The 21,459-nt window shown below is 40.3% G+C and overlaps 1 protein-coding gene across 4 annotated transcripts in view; it reads right to left on the bottom strand.

Moving 5' to 3' along the window:
• Window positions 1–21,459, bottom strand: part of MYRIP (myosin VIIA and Rab interacting protein) — a 334,798-nt gene that overhangs the window by 169,432 nt on the left and 143,907 nt on the right. For all 4 annotated transcript variants that reach the window (XM_020285128.2, XM_020285059.2, XM_076006566.1 and 1 more), the window contains one exon: window positions 18,544–18,765. In XM_020285128.2, coding sequence (XP_020140717.2) covers window positions 18,544–18,765 — 222 coding nt within the window. The remainder of the gene's footprint in view (window positions 1–18,543; window positions 18,766–21,459) is intronic.

Genomic DNA, 21,459 nt, shown 5'->3' with positions numbered 1-21,459 from the left:
CATAGTAAATTTAAAAAGTTGCATATTAAAGAATGTATTCATATTGCCAAGTTAAAAAATATTAGCTGCAGGATATTAACTCAGCTTGTGATTAAACAGTTTATTGAACAGAAGAAAAATGAAATGCATATTGAGATACCATACAAATAATTTTCACTTAATGTATATATTGAAGCTATAATCATATATATATATATATATATATGTTTTAGTTCTAGGGACATTAAAACTTAAAGTAATATATACTTAAAGTTATTGAATGATGATTTGAGTCTTAATATTCTCAAACATTCACTGGGCAATCCTATGGAATATTTTAGAAGGTGCCTAAGTCTTCTCATTTGTTGATTCCCAAGTGGTGATATTTTTAACTGCCTTAAGTCAATGCTGGGAAAGAAACTATGTGAATTAATTATAAAAATTAAATTATTTTTGCTGTGCTAAAAAAGATGTACTACAAATTGAGAAAATGCCTTTATGCTCATAAGCAATAATACTGTGTTGAATATTTCATAAGGCAAAGGAAGTTATCTATTTAGCAACCTCAAAATGAAAGCAACATAGTAACATTATAGCTCCCGGTTATTGCATCTAAGGCACTGCTAAGTGATTTATATGCTGTATCTCTCTTTTCCTTTACAATAATCTTTTAAGGAAAGTATTATTATTTCCAAACTCAGAAGGGTTGAATTATTATGCTTGTCCAGGATCACACAGAAAATAAGTGTCTAATCCAGCATTCAAACCCAGATCTCTCTGACGCAGAGCACAGGGGGGACTTAATGAATAGATTCAGGATGGAACAGAGCCTCAAGAGATAGCCAGGCTCAACTCCTTCTTTTGGGAGGTGTTGCTAATAGGAAAATTCTGGGCTTTCTGTTAACCCAAGTTTGCAGTGTAGAGGATCATGACCTTTTTGGTACTATCACTCCTTGTGTGCAGCACACTGTGCCAGAGGAAGTAAGGATTCTGGGATAAGGATGGTCTGTGAGGAGCCACTGGGGCCACCGAGCAGGACTTGCCAGGAGTCACCAAGGCACACAGTTCCTGTGCTCATGGGTCACAGCACCTTTCTCCTCACCAGTTAGCCTAAGACACTCAGTCTGCCTAGATGAACACACACAGCTGCTCGTCACTGTTCCAGTCCACTCAAGGGCCCTGCTGTGTTGGAAAAGAGACGCATTCCAGTTATCCTTCTTTGATTTTCAGTCCCTTTGAAACACCAGCTGCCTTAGCCCTAAAATGCAATCCCAGGAACAAGCCTGTTGGGATGAATCAGGCGGAAGAAAAAAAATATGAAGAACACACTGGCCTGAGGCAGCCTTTGCCATAGGACTGTTCTCCTCTGAAACCTTAGCTCAGGCTCTTTCTGTGCTTCCAGAACCCCCCCAGAATCCAAAAGATAAGGGGCCAGGCGTGGGAGTGGAGGGAGGGGAGAAGAGCAGAGGTGGACAATGGGGGGGGCTGCGGAGGCTCACACTAGCGTGGTCCACAATTGCTCTTCAGGGTCCCTAGAGAAGCCAGCGACACTATGATCATCCCATCAACAAAAGCAGTACTTAATAACAGTCACTCATATTCATTAAACACCTAAATGTCAGGTACTGAAGTAAATTCTCTCAATCTTATTCTCATAACTTCAAGGGGTGGGTCTTACTCCCCCTACCCTTTGCACAGTGAGTGGTGGATTGGGACTCAGATATGTAATTACAGAGTCTGCTATTTCCCACATAGCACATACATGGGCTACTTCAGTAAGGTACCCAGCCTGCTTCATTTTATGATGCACTCTGTTTTTTTGATCAATTTAATCTATTAAAACTAAAGCTGTTTAATGAAATTTAATCCGTTTAACCTAAGTTATTTAACTTCTTCATGCCTAAATTTCCCTATAAATAAAACAAGGACAATCACAGTTTCTACCTCCTAGTATCATTATGAATATTTAAAGAGTTAATCTTTATAATGCTGCCAGGGCAGTGTCTAGCACATAGTGTCATATAAGTGATTGTCAAATAAAATTCTCTCTAAATAAAGCTTGCTTCTACAGCAGCTGGGACAATGGCCATATTTACCCAGAAAAGAAAAACAGGGGCCCAGAGAAGCTGTGGTTTAGGAAAGACTGCAAGGCCAGGCAACCAAGAAGATTCTAGCTGTGCTTTGGGGTGTCAAAAAGGGGGCTGCAGGCCGCCAGCTTGGGGCCAATGGTCTAATGCCAACAAATACTTAGCTGAAAACCAAGCCCATGAGTTCTCCATTCTTCTCTATCAGGAAAACTGACAGTAAAGTTGGAAATTGTAGAATAAGCACTGTTAGGAAGGAACTGAATCACAAGATGTGTGGGGTGGCGGTGGCAAGGGAAATGCCTTGTGGCTCTAACTACTTCATGCTAAATTACAACCCACGGAACAGAAAGAATGCCCAGGCTGGATTCTCAAAACACTGCTGGTAATCTCCAAAGAACCACAGGTGCCTCTTGCAACTCCTGGCTAAGCTTTCACTACATTCTTAGTGGGGAGGGATTAGACGTTAACATCAAAATTCCACTGTGCACCATGCAATATGAGTTGAACTGCAATGATATTTATATAAATTCCAATAATCATATGTGGTTTAATTTAGTCCATGGCATAGCTTCAGTCATTCTTAATTAATTCTCTGCTTCTGTATTATCTAGTTAAAAAAGAACCTCTAGCTAATGTTAAAATTGGAATCTATTTTGGGGCTTCCAGCTGATATTTGTTGCCTAGCCAGACCCTGGTCCAAGACTGGCTGGAGGGTAGGAGTTATTTCTCTTAGTAAAAGGCATTGCAGCAAGGTTTATCAGGCCTGGAGGTAACTCTACAACCAAGATATTTGAAAATAGTGAGGCGCTATGAACCGGTAAAGCATGATTTTAATGGGGATTATCCTTTGTGGGGCTTCTTCATGTCCAAGGTGTGGTATGGTTGAGTAACGGGAGGCAAACCAGAGAGATAGGCATGTTCTTCCTCCAGAAAGTCATCACACATCTGAGTCACAGGTGCTTTTTATGTTTTTGGATTTTCCTCCCCGTCAAATGATGACAAGGTATTCAACTGTTGCCTCAATTTTAAAGAATACTTTCTATTGATTTTTTCCTCTTAATTTAAAAGCATCATCAATTAGGGGCCAAATGGGGAGCAGTCCTTATGACCACAGCTTGTCTTCCCTTCGATAGCCCCTTTTATTTCCGCACTTGAACAAAAGATAAAATTTCCCATTTTATTTTTTTCCCTAAAACCGTAAAGCACATTTGTGGCATATCTAATACCACAGCTTCTTATACTTTTAGGAGTTACTGATATTTTCATCTTAATGCCACTAAGACATGTCAAGCACTGAAGTGGTTGGTGAGTATGTACTTGGTTATAATATAATGATATACTATAATTATATGCTAAAAAAATGATGCTGAGGAAATGCCTAATGGCCTCATGATTGGGTACAAAAATGTAAATACCAGAGTTTAAAACAGTTGAAAATGTAGCAAATTTTCCCCTACCATATCAATGAGCAAAACTGATGATGACATCTGCTTAAACTGGTGACTGTTAAAAGAAAATCAGCTAAAGAACCCATGAATTCTTAAATACCCCCATTTCTCCAAGGCCAAAAAGCATGGTCTTTCTGGTAGTATTCCTTGGTCCACAGATCTTTAGTCTCTGGTTGATATTTTCTCAGGTGCTAAAATCCCCAGTAATTTCAAAATATACACTGTGGTGGACACTGACCAGTGCTATCCCATCCACACCCCACTTCTTTCTAGCTAATGTCTTAGCTAAAATTTCCCAGTTAGTTCAGAATGGAAATGTGCATGGGTCCAGGTGACAAGCCACAATTGGTATAAGCTGAGGGTTGGCAAACTTTTTCTGTAAAGGGCCAGAAGTAAATATTTTGTGTTCTAGAGGCCATCTGGTCTCTGTCATAACTATTTAACTCTGCTGTGGTAGCTGAATGCAGCCATAGACAATATTTAAACAAGTGGACATGGCTGTGTTCCAATAAAACATTTTTATAAAAACAGGTGACAGGCCTGATTTGGTCTGTGGGCCATAGGTTGTCAACTCCTTCATCAGTTAGAAAATCAACATTTTTCTTTTTTTTTTTTTTTTACTTTGAACAGGTATTTCTATCCCACTCTACTTCCCTTACAGAATTTTATTTTAATGTCATATATTTTAATGCTTAAATCTTTTATCACCTTGTTATTTTTGTGCAGAAATATGTATAATACATTCAATTTAATAAAATTTTTAGAGCCACAGGCTCAAAGTATCAGAATACTTATTTTGGATTGAGTTATCAGTTTTGATTATTATTTAAGATACAATTGATAAAAAAATATTAAAATTTTTGATGAGTAGCAACAAAACACAAACATATATATTTATTACAAATGCATTTTGCAATGAGCTGGTTTTTTAATCAGTTCTTTTATGTGTAAATGAATATTATTTATACATGAATGAGATGGCATTCAGCACTAGTTTTATCCTTTTTTAAAAAGTGTAATTCCTGAGGAAACTTAGTCCCATAGATGGAAATGGAAGCAGTTTTTTTTTTTTTTTTAGCAATGTCCTTCAACTTTGAACTCCATCTGAGTTATATGTCAAAAATCACACAGCAATCTAAGATTCAATATTATTATTGGTGGTCACTTAGGTCTCTCCTTCAATTTTGTTGAAAGCAAAGAATCAGAAATTACCTGACATACAAAAGTAGTTTATTCCCCATTTGTTAGGGGAATTTTGCCGTCTTACACCAATACCAATTTTTAACTGCCTCTCTGTTTGGTGCACTCTGGAGGTTTCTTCATCTGAGACACTGAGCTACACAGTCAGATTAAGGATGAGCAAGGGCTGTGTTTTCCTTTGCTATGTAAGAGAAGGACAATTATGTAACGAGAAGTGCTTCTTGGGACAAATCTGTGTTGGAAAGGACACATGGAAGCTGAGGATTTGGAAACAGATTCCATTAAAATGATTTGCATGATACATGAAACCTGCAGCAAGTCTGCGTAGCTTAAGTTGAAGACCACTGGTCAGAGGAAAAAGCAGGCTGATCACTTCTGGACCTGCATCGGATGTGTGTGTCTCAAAAGATTTATCCTAGGCCGGGCGCGGTGGCTCACGCCTGTAATCCTAGCTCTCTGGGAGGCTGAGGCGGGCGGATTGCTCAAGGTCAGGAGTTCAAAACCAGCCTGAGCAAGAGTGAGACCCCGTCTCTACTATAAATAGAAAGAAATTAATTGGCCAACTAATATATATAGAAAAAATTAGCCGGGCATGGTGGCGCATGCCTGTAGTCCCAGCTACTCGGGAGGCTGAGGCAGAAGGATCACTCAAGCCCAGGAGTTTGAGGTTGCTGTGAGCTAGGCTGATGCCATGGCACTCACTCTAGCCTGGGCAACAAGTGAGACTCTGTCTCAAAAAAAAAAAAAAAAAAAAAAAAAAGATTTATCCTAGAGTCAGAGCTGGCAAAAATATATGACAACACTAAAGCCGGGTGCACTCCCATGGGTCAGCACTGGCTCATCAGGTTGTAATGTAAATCCAGAGCCCAGGTACCTTTTTGCTTGGGACACACTTCTGGAACCTAGTCAGCCTGCCATAACTACTGCTGTAACATGTTTGCAACACTGCTGGCCTTTACACAAACACCGTTCATACCCTCATCCCAGCCCTCAATGTTACACGTTTACTCTTCTCTTTGTGGCAAGCACAAAAATGAGGTTTATTGAGCAGAGAAAGATAGGATTATAGGGCAAAAGCAAGATATAGGTTTACAGAACATGACACATATGCCACAGAAGATGACCAGACCCACTGTTGCAGAGAAGGGAGGGCAAAAGGAAGGGGCCAAAAGGTGCAGCACACAGTTAATGAATGTAGCTGAAGCTCTTTCTGTTTGCTATGCACCGGGGATTTTAGAAAATCTTGAGCCCATGAATTCTTTTTCTTGCAGGTTACCACTTAATTATTGGCTAAGCCTGCCAATTTCAAGACATTACGTTTAAGTTAAGTGTGGAAGGTTTAAAAAAAAAAAGCACACAGAAAATCACAATGTCCCCATCTTAGCCCCATGCCAGGAGGGTCACCTAGCTCTTCACCATCTTGGCCCCAAATTTCTACCTTTCAGCTCTAGTTCTATAATCTCTCCTGTATCAGTTATGGTTCTTTAGGATCTATTTTAAGCAGTAAAAATGAGCTCTGGATAACTTCTGTGAAAACATAATTTAATGGAAGTATCTGGTGCCTTAAAGAATTGAGAGAAAGCCTGAGTATCCAAGACTTGAGGTGGCAGGACCAAGGATCCTAGTAGCAGGAACTCATGGTTAATGTCTTGTCACCTACCTCTGGAGGACTGAGCTGTAATTGTCCTTCTTTGATGTGCCACCCAACCCAAGTTTCAAATTTCCAGCCTCTTTGGCTGATGGGCCCATCTACGAACTGAGGTGATCTATCCTCCAATATTTCAGTATCCTAAGTTTTCTTTTTTTTCCCCTTAATTAATTAATTTATTTTTATTTCAGTATATTATGGGGGTACAAATGTTAAGGTTACATATATTGCCCTTATATCCCCCACCCCGAGTCAGAGCTTCAAGCATGACCATCCCCCAGACAGTGCGCATCACACTCATTACGTATATATATACCCATCCCCTCCTCCCCACTCCCATCTGCCCGGCACCTGATGAATGTTATTCCTATATGTGCACTTAAGTGTTGATTAGTGAAATCAATTTGCTGGTGAGTACATGTGGTACTTGCTTTTCCATTCTTAGGAATACTACACTTAGTAGAATGGGTTCCAGCTCTATCCAGGAAAATACAAGAGGTGCTATATCACCATTGTTTCTTATAGCCAAATAGTACTCCATGGTATACATATACCACATTTAATTGATCTACTCATATATTGATGGGCATTTGGGTTGTTTCCACATCTTTGCAATTGTGAATTGTGCTGCTATAAACATTTTAGTGCAGATGTCTTTTGTTCTTTTGTAGATGCCCAGTAATGAGATTGCTGGATCAAATGGTAGATCTACTTGTATCGCTTTAAGGTATCTCCATATTGCATTCCACAGAGGTTAAACTAGTTTGCAGTCCCACCAGCAGTGTATGAGTGTTCCTATCTCTCCATATCCATGCCAACATTTATTTCAACACCCTGCAGACAGCACAGGACAGATCCTCCAAATAGAAAATTAATAAAGAAATAATGGACTTAAAACTCTAGAACAATTGGGCCTGACTGACATTTATAGGACATTCTACTCCAAATCCATTGAATATATGTTCTTCTCATCAGTTCATGGGACATTCTCTAAGATTGACCATATCCTAGGACACAAAGCAGCAAGTCTCAAAAAATTAAAAAAAAAAAAAGAAATTATACCATGCATCTTCTCAGATCACAGTGGAACAAAAGTAGAAATCAACCCTAACAGAAACTCTCACTTCTACACAAAAACGTGGAAATTAAACAACCTTCTGCTGAATGATTCTTTCATAAACCAGGAAATCAAGATGGAAATAAAAAAATTCTTTGAACTTAATGACAAAGGAGACACAAGTTATCAAAATCTGTGGGACACAGCTAAAGCAGTCCTGAGAGGAAAGTTTATGTCCATAAATGCCTATATCCAAAAGTCAGAAATATTACAAACAGACAACCTAATGAATCGACTCAAAGAGCTGGAAAAAGAAGAACAGACCGACCCCTAAGTTTTCTCTTCTCTCTCCTTTGCCCAAGTCAGTGCCTGCTTTACTGCCACAACCTGAATTTTCCCAAGTGCCACCAGCCTGTGGGGAAATACACATACATAGGTCACCTTAACAGCTCCAATGGTGCTGGTTTCGTGGCCCTGCCTGGATGAAGTCTCCACCCCAACATGTCTCTTAGTTCCTTCTTGGAGCCCTTGGGAAGTCTCAAAGAAGCCACTTATGTGCTCCCTTTCCAGGCCCTGCTAATGGTCCATCTGTAGAGATGCCACTGGGCTAATGGCCCTCCTGCTGGGACCTAATGTCCTGTGCAAATATCAAATCACTGTCTGGCTTCCCTCCCTGCTCCCAGGGCCACTCACACTCCTGGCACCTGAGCTTCCTCCCCCACAGGAGAAGGCCTCCCTCCTGGATGTCCATATCACACACTGTGCCGTAGGCTGCAGCACCACACGACTGGGTTCCCCGTGCACAGTGAAAATAGCTTCTACCTGCAGCCCCCTCTCTAGGGCCAGGCAAAGAACGCATACCATGGGGTCTTCCCATCCATTGCTCTCCCCTCCACCTCCCATATCGCCCTGTCCTAAGTTACTCAGAATCCACTGATTTCAATTAATCTTATCTGAAAACTATATTCAGAGCAATATCCAGACTAGTGTTTGACCAAATATCTAGGTAACGTGGCCCAGCCAAGTTGACAAAATTAACCACCACAGTCCCTTATGCAAACAAGCTCATGTTAGTAAAAACCGATGGTTGTTAGCCTATAAATATATCTGAAATGCTCAGACATTGTGGATATTACAGATTTAATAATAAGCCTGTTAAACTTTGTATGTCAAGGCAAAACTTTCTTCTTCCTTTTTTTAAAGCCTAATAAAAGACATATCAAGAGGCCAGGGGTTAACCAAAATAACTTAAAGGTTTAATTGATGCCCCTAGTGTGCAATGTCATAGTCTGTACTTCCCCTAAAAACACAGACTTCGAGGGATTCAGTGTTTCATTGGATACCATTGGCCCATCCCCCCGTGGGCCAGCAGGATGAGTGTTAGAGCTGAAAGAACACAGGTGAGACGGACGGTAAGGAGCCCAGAATGCTAAAGGGGACGGTGCCAATGTTGTACCCACAGGCTGTGAGGCCACTATGCTACATTCCCCTTCTCTGATGGTCACTCCCGGGTCCAGGAAATGCAAGTGTGTGGCTAACTGCCTGTGGACACAAGAGCCATCAAGAGGAACAGAAATCACCACCATCCTTTTGAGGTGAGGGAGCCCAGGCTGTCCACTGCTCTGAAGACTTGAAATGCAGTCCGGGTGGCTGGCTGAGCGAGGAGGCTGCTGAGCAGTTGAAGGCAAGGGACCTGGAGCCCAGGCTGTATTCTTGGGGAGACTGTAGACAGACTCCTGAATTTGGGACTAACAAACTGACCTTGGGCTAGCCACATAATCATTCCAAGCTTCAGGCTTCCCTGGCTCCATGAGGGCTAATCTCCTGCCTTTCACAGAGTTCTTGTAAGGATTAGATAACATAACTCATTTGAAAAGACAAATTCAATCCCATACCCATAGCAGGTACTCTTGATATCTTTATTTATTTCATCTGTCGATATTAAAGAACTAGTGAACAACAACAACAAAAAAATAGATGCTTAGCTTTCACTGGGAGCAATTTAAATTTTGAAGAATTCCCATCTGCCACATGATTTAGGTCACTTTGACAACGATTCCGACTGAGTACTGTGTTCACGGTCTCCATGGAGATCTGATATAGACAGAGTGGTACCTTAATCTAAAGTGCCATCAACTGGGACTTCAAAATATATATCCCCTTTGATGGGGCCATTTTCCCTGAGAAGCTGGGTGGTTTTAGCCCTGTGGCTTGAAGCAGGGGGAAGAGCAACACTGGGGTGATGGAGAGGATTTGGGAATGAGGAGGAGAGGAATGAGCAAGGCCTACATTTCTTTATGTCCATTTTATTCAAAGCTGGTTATAAAAGCCTGCATTCAAACCCCAAAAAACTTGGAAGCTAAATGGAAAATAGAGGTAAGAAAAAAAATATCATCCACAAAGCCTAGCTCCAAAGAATAATTACTCTTAATAGCATTAATTGTGTATCTCTTTACTGTCTGTTTTCTATTTTCCTTATTATACAGTGATTATATAACATGTACATTTTTATAATGAAGTTTTTAATCTAACATTTTAATATAAAAGTTTACCCCTGCTAACAAAATACACACAATTTTAAAGGTCTCATCATATTCTGTCAAGTTGAATGTGTCCTAATTTACTTCTGCCACTCTCCTGCTGGGCACTTAGATTATTTACATTTTTTATTTTATAAATAATAAAGTAAAACTCATTTTTATACAGCAGTTAAAATTATTCTGTTATAGGGTTAATTATAAGTTCTCAAAAATAAAATTACTGGTTAAAAGTGCTTGGGTATGTTGAAGGCTCTCGATACTACATGTTGGTAAAAGGTGATGCCCATGTAGACTTCACTAGCAATGGAAGAAAAAGCCTTTTGCAATCCACCCTCATCAACACTGACAGAGTAATTGTTTTTAAAAAATATCACTAATTTAATAAGAAAAAAGATTCTACTTGAAGCATTCTACTGTGGAATTTATGCCAAAAGGATAGAATGCTAATTTATGAAGCACGTGGGCTGTGTGAATACCAAGTAATAAAGTGATCAGATTGAAGTAAAGAATATTCAATTCCAAGGGAAAAGAAATGAAGCCTTACATTTTCTCAGGAAAGCCGAAGCAAGTTCCACAAACATAATGAGAAAACATGTTTTGATTTTAGTTTACGAGAAATTTTTTTTTCTCTCGCTCCTGAAAACAATCTTCAAAATTGGTCTGTGTTAAAGGTAACACAGGCAGACCTCGGAGATACTGTGGATTTGGTTCCAAACCACCATAATAAAGTATTGCAATAAAGCAAGTCACACAAATTTCTTGGTTTCCTAGTGCATATGAAAGTAATGTTTACACAGTACCTTAGCCTATTAAGCGTTGTGTACACAAAAATGATGTCTACACTATACTTAAGTCTATCAAATATGCAATACCATTGTGTCTAAATGACAATGTATATACCTTAATTTAAAAAGTACATAATTCTTAAAAAATGCTAATGGTAAATATAAGCCTTCAGAAACTCATAATCTTGTTGCTGGTGGAAGGTCTTATCTTGATGTTGATGGCTGCTGACTGATCAGAGTGGTGGTTACTGAAGGTCGAGGTGGCCATGGCAATTTCTTAAAATAACAATAAAGTCTGTCACATCAATTGATTCTTCCTCTCATAAAGATTTCTCTGTAGAATTCAATGCTATTTGGTAGCATTTTACCCAGAGTAGAACTTCTTTCAACGTTGGAGTCAATCCTCTCAAACTCTGCTGCTGCAATATTTATCAACTCAATTTGTGTAATATTCTAAATCCTTTGTTGTCATTCTAACAGTGTTCACAGCATTTTCACCAGAAGTACATTCCATTTCAAGAAACCACTTTCTCTGTTCATCCATAAGAAGCAACTCCTCATCCATTCAACTATGATCAAGAGATTGCAGCAGTTCAGTCACATCTTCAGGATCCACTTTCAATTCTAGCTCTCTTGCTATTTCTACAACATCTGCAGTCACTTCCTCCACTGAAGTTTTGAACTCCTCAAAGTCATCCATGAGGGTTGGAATGAACTTCTTTCAAACTCCTGTTAATGTTGATATTTTGCCCTCTTCCCATGAATCACAATCTTAATGGCATCTGGAATGGTGAATCTTTTTCAGAGGTTTTCAATTTACTTTGCCCAGATTCAACAGAGGAATTACTATCTATGGTCGCTATAACCTCATGAAATATATTTCTCAAATAATAATACTTAAAAGTAGAAATTACTCCTTGATCCCTGGGCTGCAGAACGGATGTTGTGTTAGCAGGCATGAAAACAACATTCATCTTCTCATTCATCTCTGTCAGAGCTCTTGGGTGATGAGGTGCTTTGTCAGTGAGCAGTAATTATTTTGCAAGGAATCTTTTCTCAGAATAACAGGTCTTAAAAATGGGCTTAAAATATTCCATAAACCATGCAATAAACAGATGTGCCATCATCCAGGCTTTGCTGGTCCAATTATAGAGTGCATAGAGAGTAGATTTAGCATAATTCTGACGGGCTCTAGGATATTCAGAATCATAAATGAGCATTGGCTTCAACTTAAAGTCACCAGCTTCATGAGCTCCTAACAAGAGAGTCAGCCTGTCCTCTGAAGGTTTGAAGCCAGGCATTGACTTCTCCTCTCTAGCTATGAAAAGTCCTAGATGACATCTACTTCCAACAGAAGGCTGTTTCGTCTACAATGAAAATCTGTTGTTTAGTGTAGCCACCTTCATCTTACCCAGATCTTTGGATAACTTGCTACAGCTTCTCCATTAGCACTTGATGCTTGACCTTGCATTTTTATGCTATGGGGACAGCTTCTTCCCTGAAACCTCATGAACCAACCTCTGCTAGCTTCAAATTTTCTTTTGAAACTTCCTCACCTCTCTCAGCATTTACACAATTGAGAAGAATTAGGACCTTGCTCTGGATTATGCTTTGGCTCAAGGGAATGTTGTGGTTGGTTTAATCTTTTATCCAGATTGTTCAAATTTTCTCCCTGTCAGCATTAAGGCTGTTTTACTTTCTTACATCATTCGTGTATTCACCAGAGTAGCTTAATTTCCTTCAAGAGCTTTTCTTTTGCATTTACAACTTGGCTAAGTGTCTGGAGCAAGAAACCTAGCTTTGTGCTTATCTTGGCTTTCAGTATGACTTCCTCACTAAGCTTATATCATTTCTAGCTTTTGATTTAAAGTGGGTGACAAGTGACTCTTCCTTTCACTTGAACAATTAGGATTATTAATTGGCCTAATATCAATGTTATTGTGTCTCAGGGAGCAGGGAGGGCCAAGGGGAAGGAGAAAGATAGGGGAAGGGCCAGTTGGTGGAACAGTCAGAGCACAGCCAACATGGATGGATTAAAGTTGCCACATATATGGGTGCAGTTCATGGCACCCCAAAACTATTACAGCAATAACATCAAAGATCACTGATAACAGATCACCATAACAGATAGAATAATAATGAAAAACTTTGAAATACTGCGAGAATTACCAAAATATGACACAGAGACATGGAGTGAGCACATGCTGCTGGAAAAATGGTGCCAATAAACTTGTAGGACTGCCACAAACCTTCAGTTGTGAAAAATGCAGTATCAGCAAGGCACAATAAAAAGAAGTATGTCTGTAGTACAAAATGACAAAACTCACAGGGAACAGTTTTTAATAATGAAGCAAAATAAGCACTAGAAAGCCAATTTGTCCCCAAGGAAAGTAGGGAGGTCATTCTTTTTTTTTGAGACAGAGTCTCACTTTGTTGCCCAGGCTAGAGTGAGTGCCGTGGTGTCAGCCTAGCTCACAGCAACCTCAAACTCCTAGGCTCAAGCAATCCTCTTGCCTCAGCCTCCCGAGTAGCTGGGACTACAGAGGCATGTGCCACCATGCCCGGTTAATTTTTTGTGTATATATTTTTGGTTGGTCAATTAATTTCTTTCTATTTTTACTAGAGACGGGGTCTTGCTCAAGCTGGCTTCGAACTCTTGACCTTGAGCAATCTGCCTGCTTCGGCCTCCCAGAGTGCTAGGATTACAGGCGTGAGCCACCACGCCTGGCCGGGATGTCATTCTTGAGTCAATTCAACCTGAAATGACAATGGCTGATGTGTATGAGCTGGGCTCACTCTGAACAAAGTTCTGTTTCCTGCAGAAGACCTTAAAATGCAACTACTATATGTCCTTATTTATAATGTTTGAATGAATCTATACAATATATTGTCAAGAAGATATATTTACATATAACAAAAAATAGCAAAGGGAATGATTCAATAGTTTCTCATTTGCTATATAGCTTCTAAAATAAATATTAACAATTCATCATTCATTCTATAATAAATTCATTTAATGTTTTTTACTCTACCAAAGCTAAAAAGTTTAAACTGATATTGACAAACAGAAATACATTTTAATGCAAAACAGATGGAGCAAAATGACTGATGAGGAACCAACCATATGATTATAACTACAGCAATGACCATTACATGGGAATTTTCATTTAAAATTCTTAAAATGCTTTTAATGAACTAAATAAATAGAACAGCAGGACATGTAGACTTTTTTCATTGAGATTAAAAGAAATTATAGATTATCAACTTTTTTTTAGTGACTTGATACTCTGAGCCCTCTTCTGATGAATCTGTGTCGTAATCTGACTCACTCATTTAGACCTGCATCATAGGCAAGCCCAGTACGGATATTAATTATTAATTATCAGTATATCAGTCAATTATATTAATTATCAGTATGGATATTAATATTTACTTCTGAGGCTATGTGCTAATATTGTCACATGAATGTCAGCCCTCAACTCTTAGCTCCATAATTTTCTGTGGACAAGAATTATTTTATTATAGTTATTCGTGGCCTATAGTATCTCAAGAAAATATATACTTGTGGTAGCCATTAGGTAAGCAGCTAGAAATTAAACCGATGCAACAAAAATGGGGTTAATTTGCATAAGGAAAGAAAAAGTACACCGTGGGTAGAGGGGAGAGAATATGGGTCTTGCTAAAGTGGTCATCTGTGCAGTTTCACAGAGCTGCTATCGACTAATGTACTGAGATTTCACACATACATGTATGTACACACACACACACAAACACACAAAATGTGCTCTTCCTGGAATCTGACATACACAATGTTTTAGAAACCTACTTGCTTGAATATGAATATGATGGAAGAACGGCACAAAGATTCATGGCTGAAGTTATTCACTGCTGACCAAGGAGGCATTGCAGATCAACTGACAGGCAGAGGGGCCCCTAGACAAAGTGGACGGCAGCACAGTGGGCAGTCCACACTGCCACCATCCAGCCTGAGGCTGGCTTTTGCCAGGGTAAAATATGCATTTAAAGTCTCAACAATCTGTTGTAAACTATTTTTCAGCTTAAAAAAAAAAAATCGGGCAGGTTTTGGAAGTTGTTATTTATCTGAAATTTTTCATACTTGGTTCAAGTCAAAATATTCCTTAAATGTTTTACACGATGAATTTGGCTATGGCTCTTGTGTGCAATGCTAAGGGTTTATGCAGTTGGCTGCTCTACTATGAATAAAATAAACTCTTCTTACGAACCCTTCAAAAACCAGGAACACGATCCAGCTACAACATAAAAGACTGTCGGCCCCCAGGCCGTACATCTGCAGTACCGTGACCCAGATGTACTTCTCCGTCAAATTTGGCCTTAGAGAAATTTCAAGGAGCAAAAATGTGCCATGTCTCATGGATTTTTTCCCTAGACAGTTTCCGTTGACTTGAATAATATGGAAAAATAGGGAATGGACTAAACTTCTCCATCTGTTTTGGTTTCAGCCAACAATAATTCCCAAACCCTGGAAACATCCCTGAAGACATAATATGAGATTAAAACAGCAACATTCCCAATCTCTCCTCAGTGTCCCTTTTTTGCCAGCTTTGATTAAACAAGTGTGGGTGTGCTCTGAGCTAGACGCACAGAGGGTGGAAGACTACTCATTAACCCCCCACTTCCTTAAAAAGCGCATACACTAGTTTTTGCATGTCTTTTCAGGTATCTTTCTATGAATGGTCCTTTATTTCCTAGTGTTCTACTTCTGAACTCAGGAGCTGCTATGCAATGTTGATGGATGCAATGCAAGATTAAATTAACTGGGATTACCTTCTCATTAACTTGTTAGAATTATGAAGTGGAAATTTAAAATGTAGCCTTAGCAGACATTTTCTGCCCTCTTTACAACTTATTTTTCAATATCTGGCAATTTCTTGCAGTCATATAGTATAAACAAAACAGTAAAGGATTTGAATCAGAAGATCTTCATCCTTTTGCAAAGGAAGGTTCTTCCCTTTGTAAGAGAGATGATTCTGAGGTTGTGCACGGGAATGCAATACGTCATTTAATTATAACTAATAAAAGATCCCCACATACAACTTAGGGTAAATGTAGGGTCCAGAGGCTGTGACTGCATATTTTATTGCTACTAACCGTATTAAATTTGGAGATTTTTCTGACTCAGTGGAAAAAGGAAAAGAGAAACATTGAAAGAAACAAAACTGTAGATACTAATACTTCTTTCCATTTATGGGTGAGTATGTTGAGGCACAATAAAGAATAGCATATTTAATAACTGGTAGGGTTTGAAATTTCAGTGACTGCACCACACTCTGAGGATCAAACCCAGATTCTTCTCATGAACTGACCCAATGACTCACCATCCTCCCACTGCCAGCGTGGTCTGCTGCAGGTCCTCCATGCTCCTCGGGGGCACCTGCCTCTTTGCTCATGCCACACCTTATTTGACAATGCCTCATGATTCCTCCTCTCCATTGGAGTTCCATCTGGGATTCTCTTTTCTGCAGAACCTCTTTAGGATACCTAATACTCCCTGGATCCTTTCCTCTTTAAAATTCCTAAAGCTTCATCTTATACCATGCCTCTGGCTGCTACTGGACATTGTCCTGTTCTAATTTTGGCTCACGAAGACCCATGTGCCTTCTATGCATCAGGGTCTGGTGTTACAAATGTAGCTGAAGAAGACAGGGTCCCTGTCTTGGTGGCATTCACCACCAGCTGGTAACAAATGCCAGGGTAGCACAGTGGTGCCATGGCCAATGTTTGAGCCCAGTGCTGTGCAAGACTCACCCAAATTGCCGGGTGCAGAATCATGACATTCAGTCATCCCACACTCTTCTACTTTTTATTTCTGTCACCTCCTGACCTTCTAGCTCCTCCTTCTCACTCAAGAAAAACTTGCCCCCTACCTCACTCTTCACCTCCATACCACTATCACCACCTGGTCATTTCAGAACCCATGGGTATTAACTTTTCAGTTCCTTGACATCCTTGTCTAGACTTCATCTCCTATTCCCAACAACTGCCCAACTAATTCACTTTGGAAATCACTCATTCAAACGTCTTCCTCCCTGCACAAAATTTTCTTTTCTTCTGATTTGCTTTGTTAAGTACCCATTCTGTGACAGTTCTTCAACTTTACCAGGGACTTCTGGTTGACTGAGCCCCTCACATCCTCCCCATCCATCCATAGCACCTTCTGTCTTTACTTCCCTCATCGTCCAGAGTGTGTCTGGACTTTCTTCGCTATCTAATAGCCTAAACTCCATCACCCTCTGACCTTTCCCAAACCCCTAGAAAACTCCCAACCCAGTAATAAACCAACTGTCTACGCTCGTCATGTTTGCACTTGGGCAGGTGAGTGTGGCTGGAGTGAAACATGCCATGGGAAGGTTGAAAGCAAACAGACTCATGATTAGTTACTAGAACTTGGCTCAAAAGCCTGGATCTCTAACTCCTGTAATGCCGATGTCAAACCTACTCTGATTATTTCCAACACCCAACTCTCTTGTTCTCAAGTGCTTGGCCCTAGCCCACCCTTTACTGAGAAATGGAAGGCACGGACGAACCGCTGTCCATCCACCACTCCCAAAGACAAGATCATCCACATCTGAGTCTCCTCCATCCCCTTGTTGTCACAGGGTGTCTCCTCCTCCCATCAAGCTGCCTTGTGGAGACGCGGCTATGTTCTTTGCTCTGAAAGTCAGACGCAAGACCTGGGCAGCAGCCAGTCCTTGATACTGGTGCTCAGCAAACCACTTTTTGCCTCAGTTGGTGTCTGTGGCCTCCTTTGTTATTTACAGCCCAGAGACTGACTCCTTGGAGACCCTGGGGGAGCACAGCAGCTGTCTCCACTAACTAGTTCTATGGGAAAATGCTAGGACTTGATGTGTTAAAGAATATAAGTAAAAAGAACAAGGGGAGTAGAAAGGGAATGATGGGAAAGACAAGGGTGGCAGGAGCTCCTGAGTGCATGCTCTCAGGGCCAGCCAGTCTCAGTCTTGCTCACTGCAACAGGCATTATGGAAGCAGAAGATCCGAATCATAATGTGCTCTACAGATGCTAGCATCCCCACAGACTTAAGAATTCCAAGGAATTCCAGGTGCTGGCCTATCAAACTCATTAGTTTGTAAATACACAATGTATCCAAGAAATGCTCTGCTGGTCGCTGAGGGAGGATAAGAACTGCCATGCTAACCATTTCCTTCATGTGGTGGTCTTCATCTTCCCTTTCACAGTATTAACTCTTTTTTTTTTAATCTTTTATAATCCTGCTTTGATTTCTTGTCCTCTGTGAAGCTTTCCCCAAGCACTAGGGCCAGTCACTCCTTTCTCAGTGTCCCCCACGGCCAATGACAAATTGGTCAGGGCACGTGTCAACACAGTGAGACCAACACTCACAAATCCCATCATCACCCTACACTCCGAGTCACTAGCACTCTGCCTAGTTCACCATCATGTTTCCAGCACCCAGCATAATTGCTAAGAATCCAACATGCTTCTGGAAGGAATGAATGAAAGGATGAGACCAGATGAGAAACTGCAGAAGGATGGATGAAGCACGAGGGAGCTGCACCTTCAATTCCAAGACCTCTCCTTTCTACTTACACCCAGGGCTCCCTGAGGTCTTCCTCTCTGTGAAGGTCAGTGGTCATCCTTAACCAGTACACATCTCTCCACAGCAATCCTTCTGCTGTGGTCTATACTCCGTGCTGATCTGTCAATCCCTGCTGGTCCTACCTGGCTGAAGGAAGTGGCGGGTGCCACCAGCACAGACCCTGGGGGTGCGCAGGTCACTCACCTCGCTTGCTGGCAGACGCAGCAGACCCAGGCCTTCTCATGCTTCTGGTAGGAGCAGCAGCTCTTGCAGACGTTGAACTTGCAGTCCCCACACTGGCGCTTGGTGTTGACAAGGAAGGTGAAGGGCGAGCAGCAGCGCATGCAGCAGTGCTCCACGAACTGCTGGTGCTTCGAGAGGATGCTGCACTTGCTGCCTTCCTCATCCAACTTCTGCTTCAGCTCGCTGAGAGATGGCAGGGGAGAGGGGAGCAGAGAAATAACACATCAGGTTGGGTCTGTCTCCCCAAGGCACCTCACCCTGACCCTCCCTTAGGCCAAGCTACCAGATAGGACCTTCCTGTAGAACAACAAAACTCAGAAAGATCAACCACATAACATGATGTCTAGAGAGGAATGCTAATGGTGGGTCAGTTTTTTGCGCTCCTGTATGCCATTTTTTTCTAAGAGAAAAGCATGAACGCCTCATTTCTTATATTTCAGAGACTACATGGAGACACAGATCATTAAAAAACTAATAAGCACATCTTTAAAAAACAAAACCTTTAACTTAATTAATGCCTTTTTAAAGGAGCAAGAGATCACTTATGATAAAACATTAATCCTCACAACAGCCCTGCTGGGAATATGATAAATACAACCCTGGCCCTATTTAACATTCCTGGAAACTGAAGTATCCAGGGATTTTAAAAGCTTTCAGATCAATGTGAGTCAATAAGAATTCTCTGGGTGACAGCAGATCAAGGCACTGGTGAGTCAGAGTTGGATACAAGACGATTTCCTTCTTCCAAAAAGCTCACGGTCACACTGGGCACATAGCCAGCCATGTTAATGCATAACGTGATGGTGCATACGTTCTTCCCTGTGGGAGAGGGAAAGGAGAATCCTTGAAAGATGAGATTATGCCCCAAACAGACTAAGTTACCTGGGAGAAAACTAACTGAAAGTAACCAGGTTACTCTGAATTGGTAAGTTTGAGTTGTTTGTCCTGCTACAAAACTGAGGGCCCACAAAGAATGGTAGAAACATTATTTCTTTCTATTGCTATTATTTTTATTACTATTTTACTATTACTATATCATTATTATAGTAGAAGTAAAACATAGACAATACCTACTTACTATGATTCAGCCTGTGGTTTTTTGACTTTCCAATGATATGAAAACTCAGGACATTCAACACAGAATAGGACCCAGAGAAGACCCCATATAGCAAAAGCAATCTTTAGCAAAAAGAACAAATTGGGAGGCATCAATTTACCTGACTTCAAGCTACACTACAAGGCAATAGTACCTAAAACAGCATCGTACTGGCACAAGAACAGAGACCATAGACCAATGGAATAGAACAGAGAACCCAGATATAAAACCATCCTCATGTAGCCATCTGATCTTTGGCAAAGCAGACAAAAACTTACACTGGGGAAAAGAATCCTTATTCAATAAATGGTGCTGGGAAAATTGGATAGCCAAATGTAGAAGACTAAAACAGGATTTGTATCTTTCACTTGTCACAAAAATCAACTCATGGTGGATAACAGACTTAAACCTAAGGCATGAAACTATAAGAATTCTAGAAGAAAATGTTGGAAAACCTCTTATTAGACATTGGCCTGGGCAAACAATTTATGAAGACAACCCCAAAGGCAATCACAGCAACAACAAAAATAAATAAATGGGACCTGATCAAATTAAAAAGTTTCTGCACAGCCAAGGAAACTATCATGACAGCAAACAGACAACCTACAGAATGGGAGAAAATATTCTCATGTTAGACTTATATTTTCAATTCCAGTAGTGAAATTGATGGGTCATATGGTAACACTATGTCTAACCTTTTGTAAAACTTCCAGACTATGTTCCAAATGGCTGCACCATTTTACATTTCCACCAGCAAAACATGAGGGTTCCAATTTCTCCACATCCTTACCAATACTGTTATTATCTGCCTTTTGATTACAGCCACTTTAGGAGGTGTAAGGTGGGATCTCATTGTGGTTTTGATTTGCATTTCCCTAATGATTAATGATGTTGAACATCTTCCCATGTGCTTATTTGGCCACTTGTATACCGTCTTTGGAGAAAAATCAATTCAAATTTTTTATCCATTTCTAAATTAGATTATTTGTCTTTTATTGTTGTAAGAGCTCTTTATATATTTTGCACACAAATCCCTTACCAGACATATAATTTACAAACATTTTTCCTTTCTTATATTAAACTTTATATTTTATTAGCATTTTAATGTGTTTTTAGTAAAAGAGCATCTTACCAGCTCATCTCATCCTGCTATTAGATTTAGAAATCTATGCATGGTTATATAACCTCTTTTTTCACTTAACAACATATCATAAACATCTGTCCACAACAATTCAAAGGGTGTGTGCAGATTTGGCTGTTGGGTGCCCTTAGCTGGCTCACACATGGGGCTCACACTGCTCTGCATAGCGCCCAGTACTTACTGGCAGTTTAAACACTGGATAATAAGGGGAGGCTGAGTCCAGTATTGGAAAAGAAGATTGAGGCTGAGTCCAGTATTGGAAAGGAAGAACCTAACAATTCTACAGGCCAAAATAGCCTATGTGCAACTTGGCTGAATAAAATGTTTACAGGGAGACAGAAGAGGGGTGTTTTCTCAAGGAAGGAAGATGTTATTAAGTCTCTTAGATTTAGAGCAGAAGTTGTGCTCGTTCACTGACAGCTCTGAAATCTGTCAACAATATAAGACAGCCTCAAATTGACTGGCTTATATTGATATTTCAGAGACACTAAATTAAATGGGATTAAATGTCCAGGAAGGAAAGTCTTTGGGGATCAAAAAAGCTCTTTCAACTCAATCCACAGGATCACTTGAGCTTCATGAGTTCTGTTTTCTAATACACAGGACTGCAAATTCCAATGACATTTTAAAACTCACTGGC

The sequence above is a fragment of the Microcebus murinus genome, chromosome 1 (genome assembly GCF_040939455.1).
Source record: "Microcebus murinus isolate Inina chromosome 1, M.murinus_Inina_mat1.0, whole genome shotgun sequence".
Classification (NCBI taxonomy): domain Eukaryota; kingdom Metazoa; phylum Chordata; class Mammalia; order Primates; family Cheirogaleidae; genus Microcebus; species Microcebus murinus.
The sequence above is the reverse complement of the archived record's forward strand: the minus strand, read 5'-3'. Positions and strand labels throughout refer to the sequence as shown.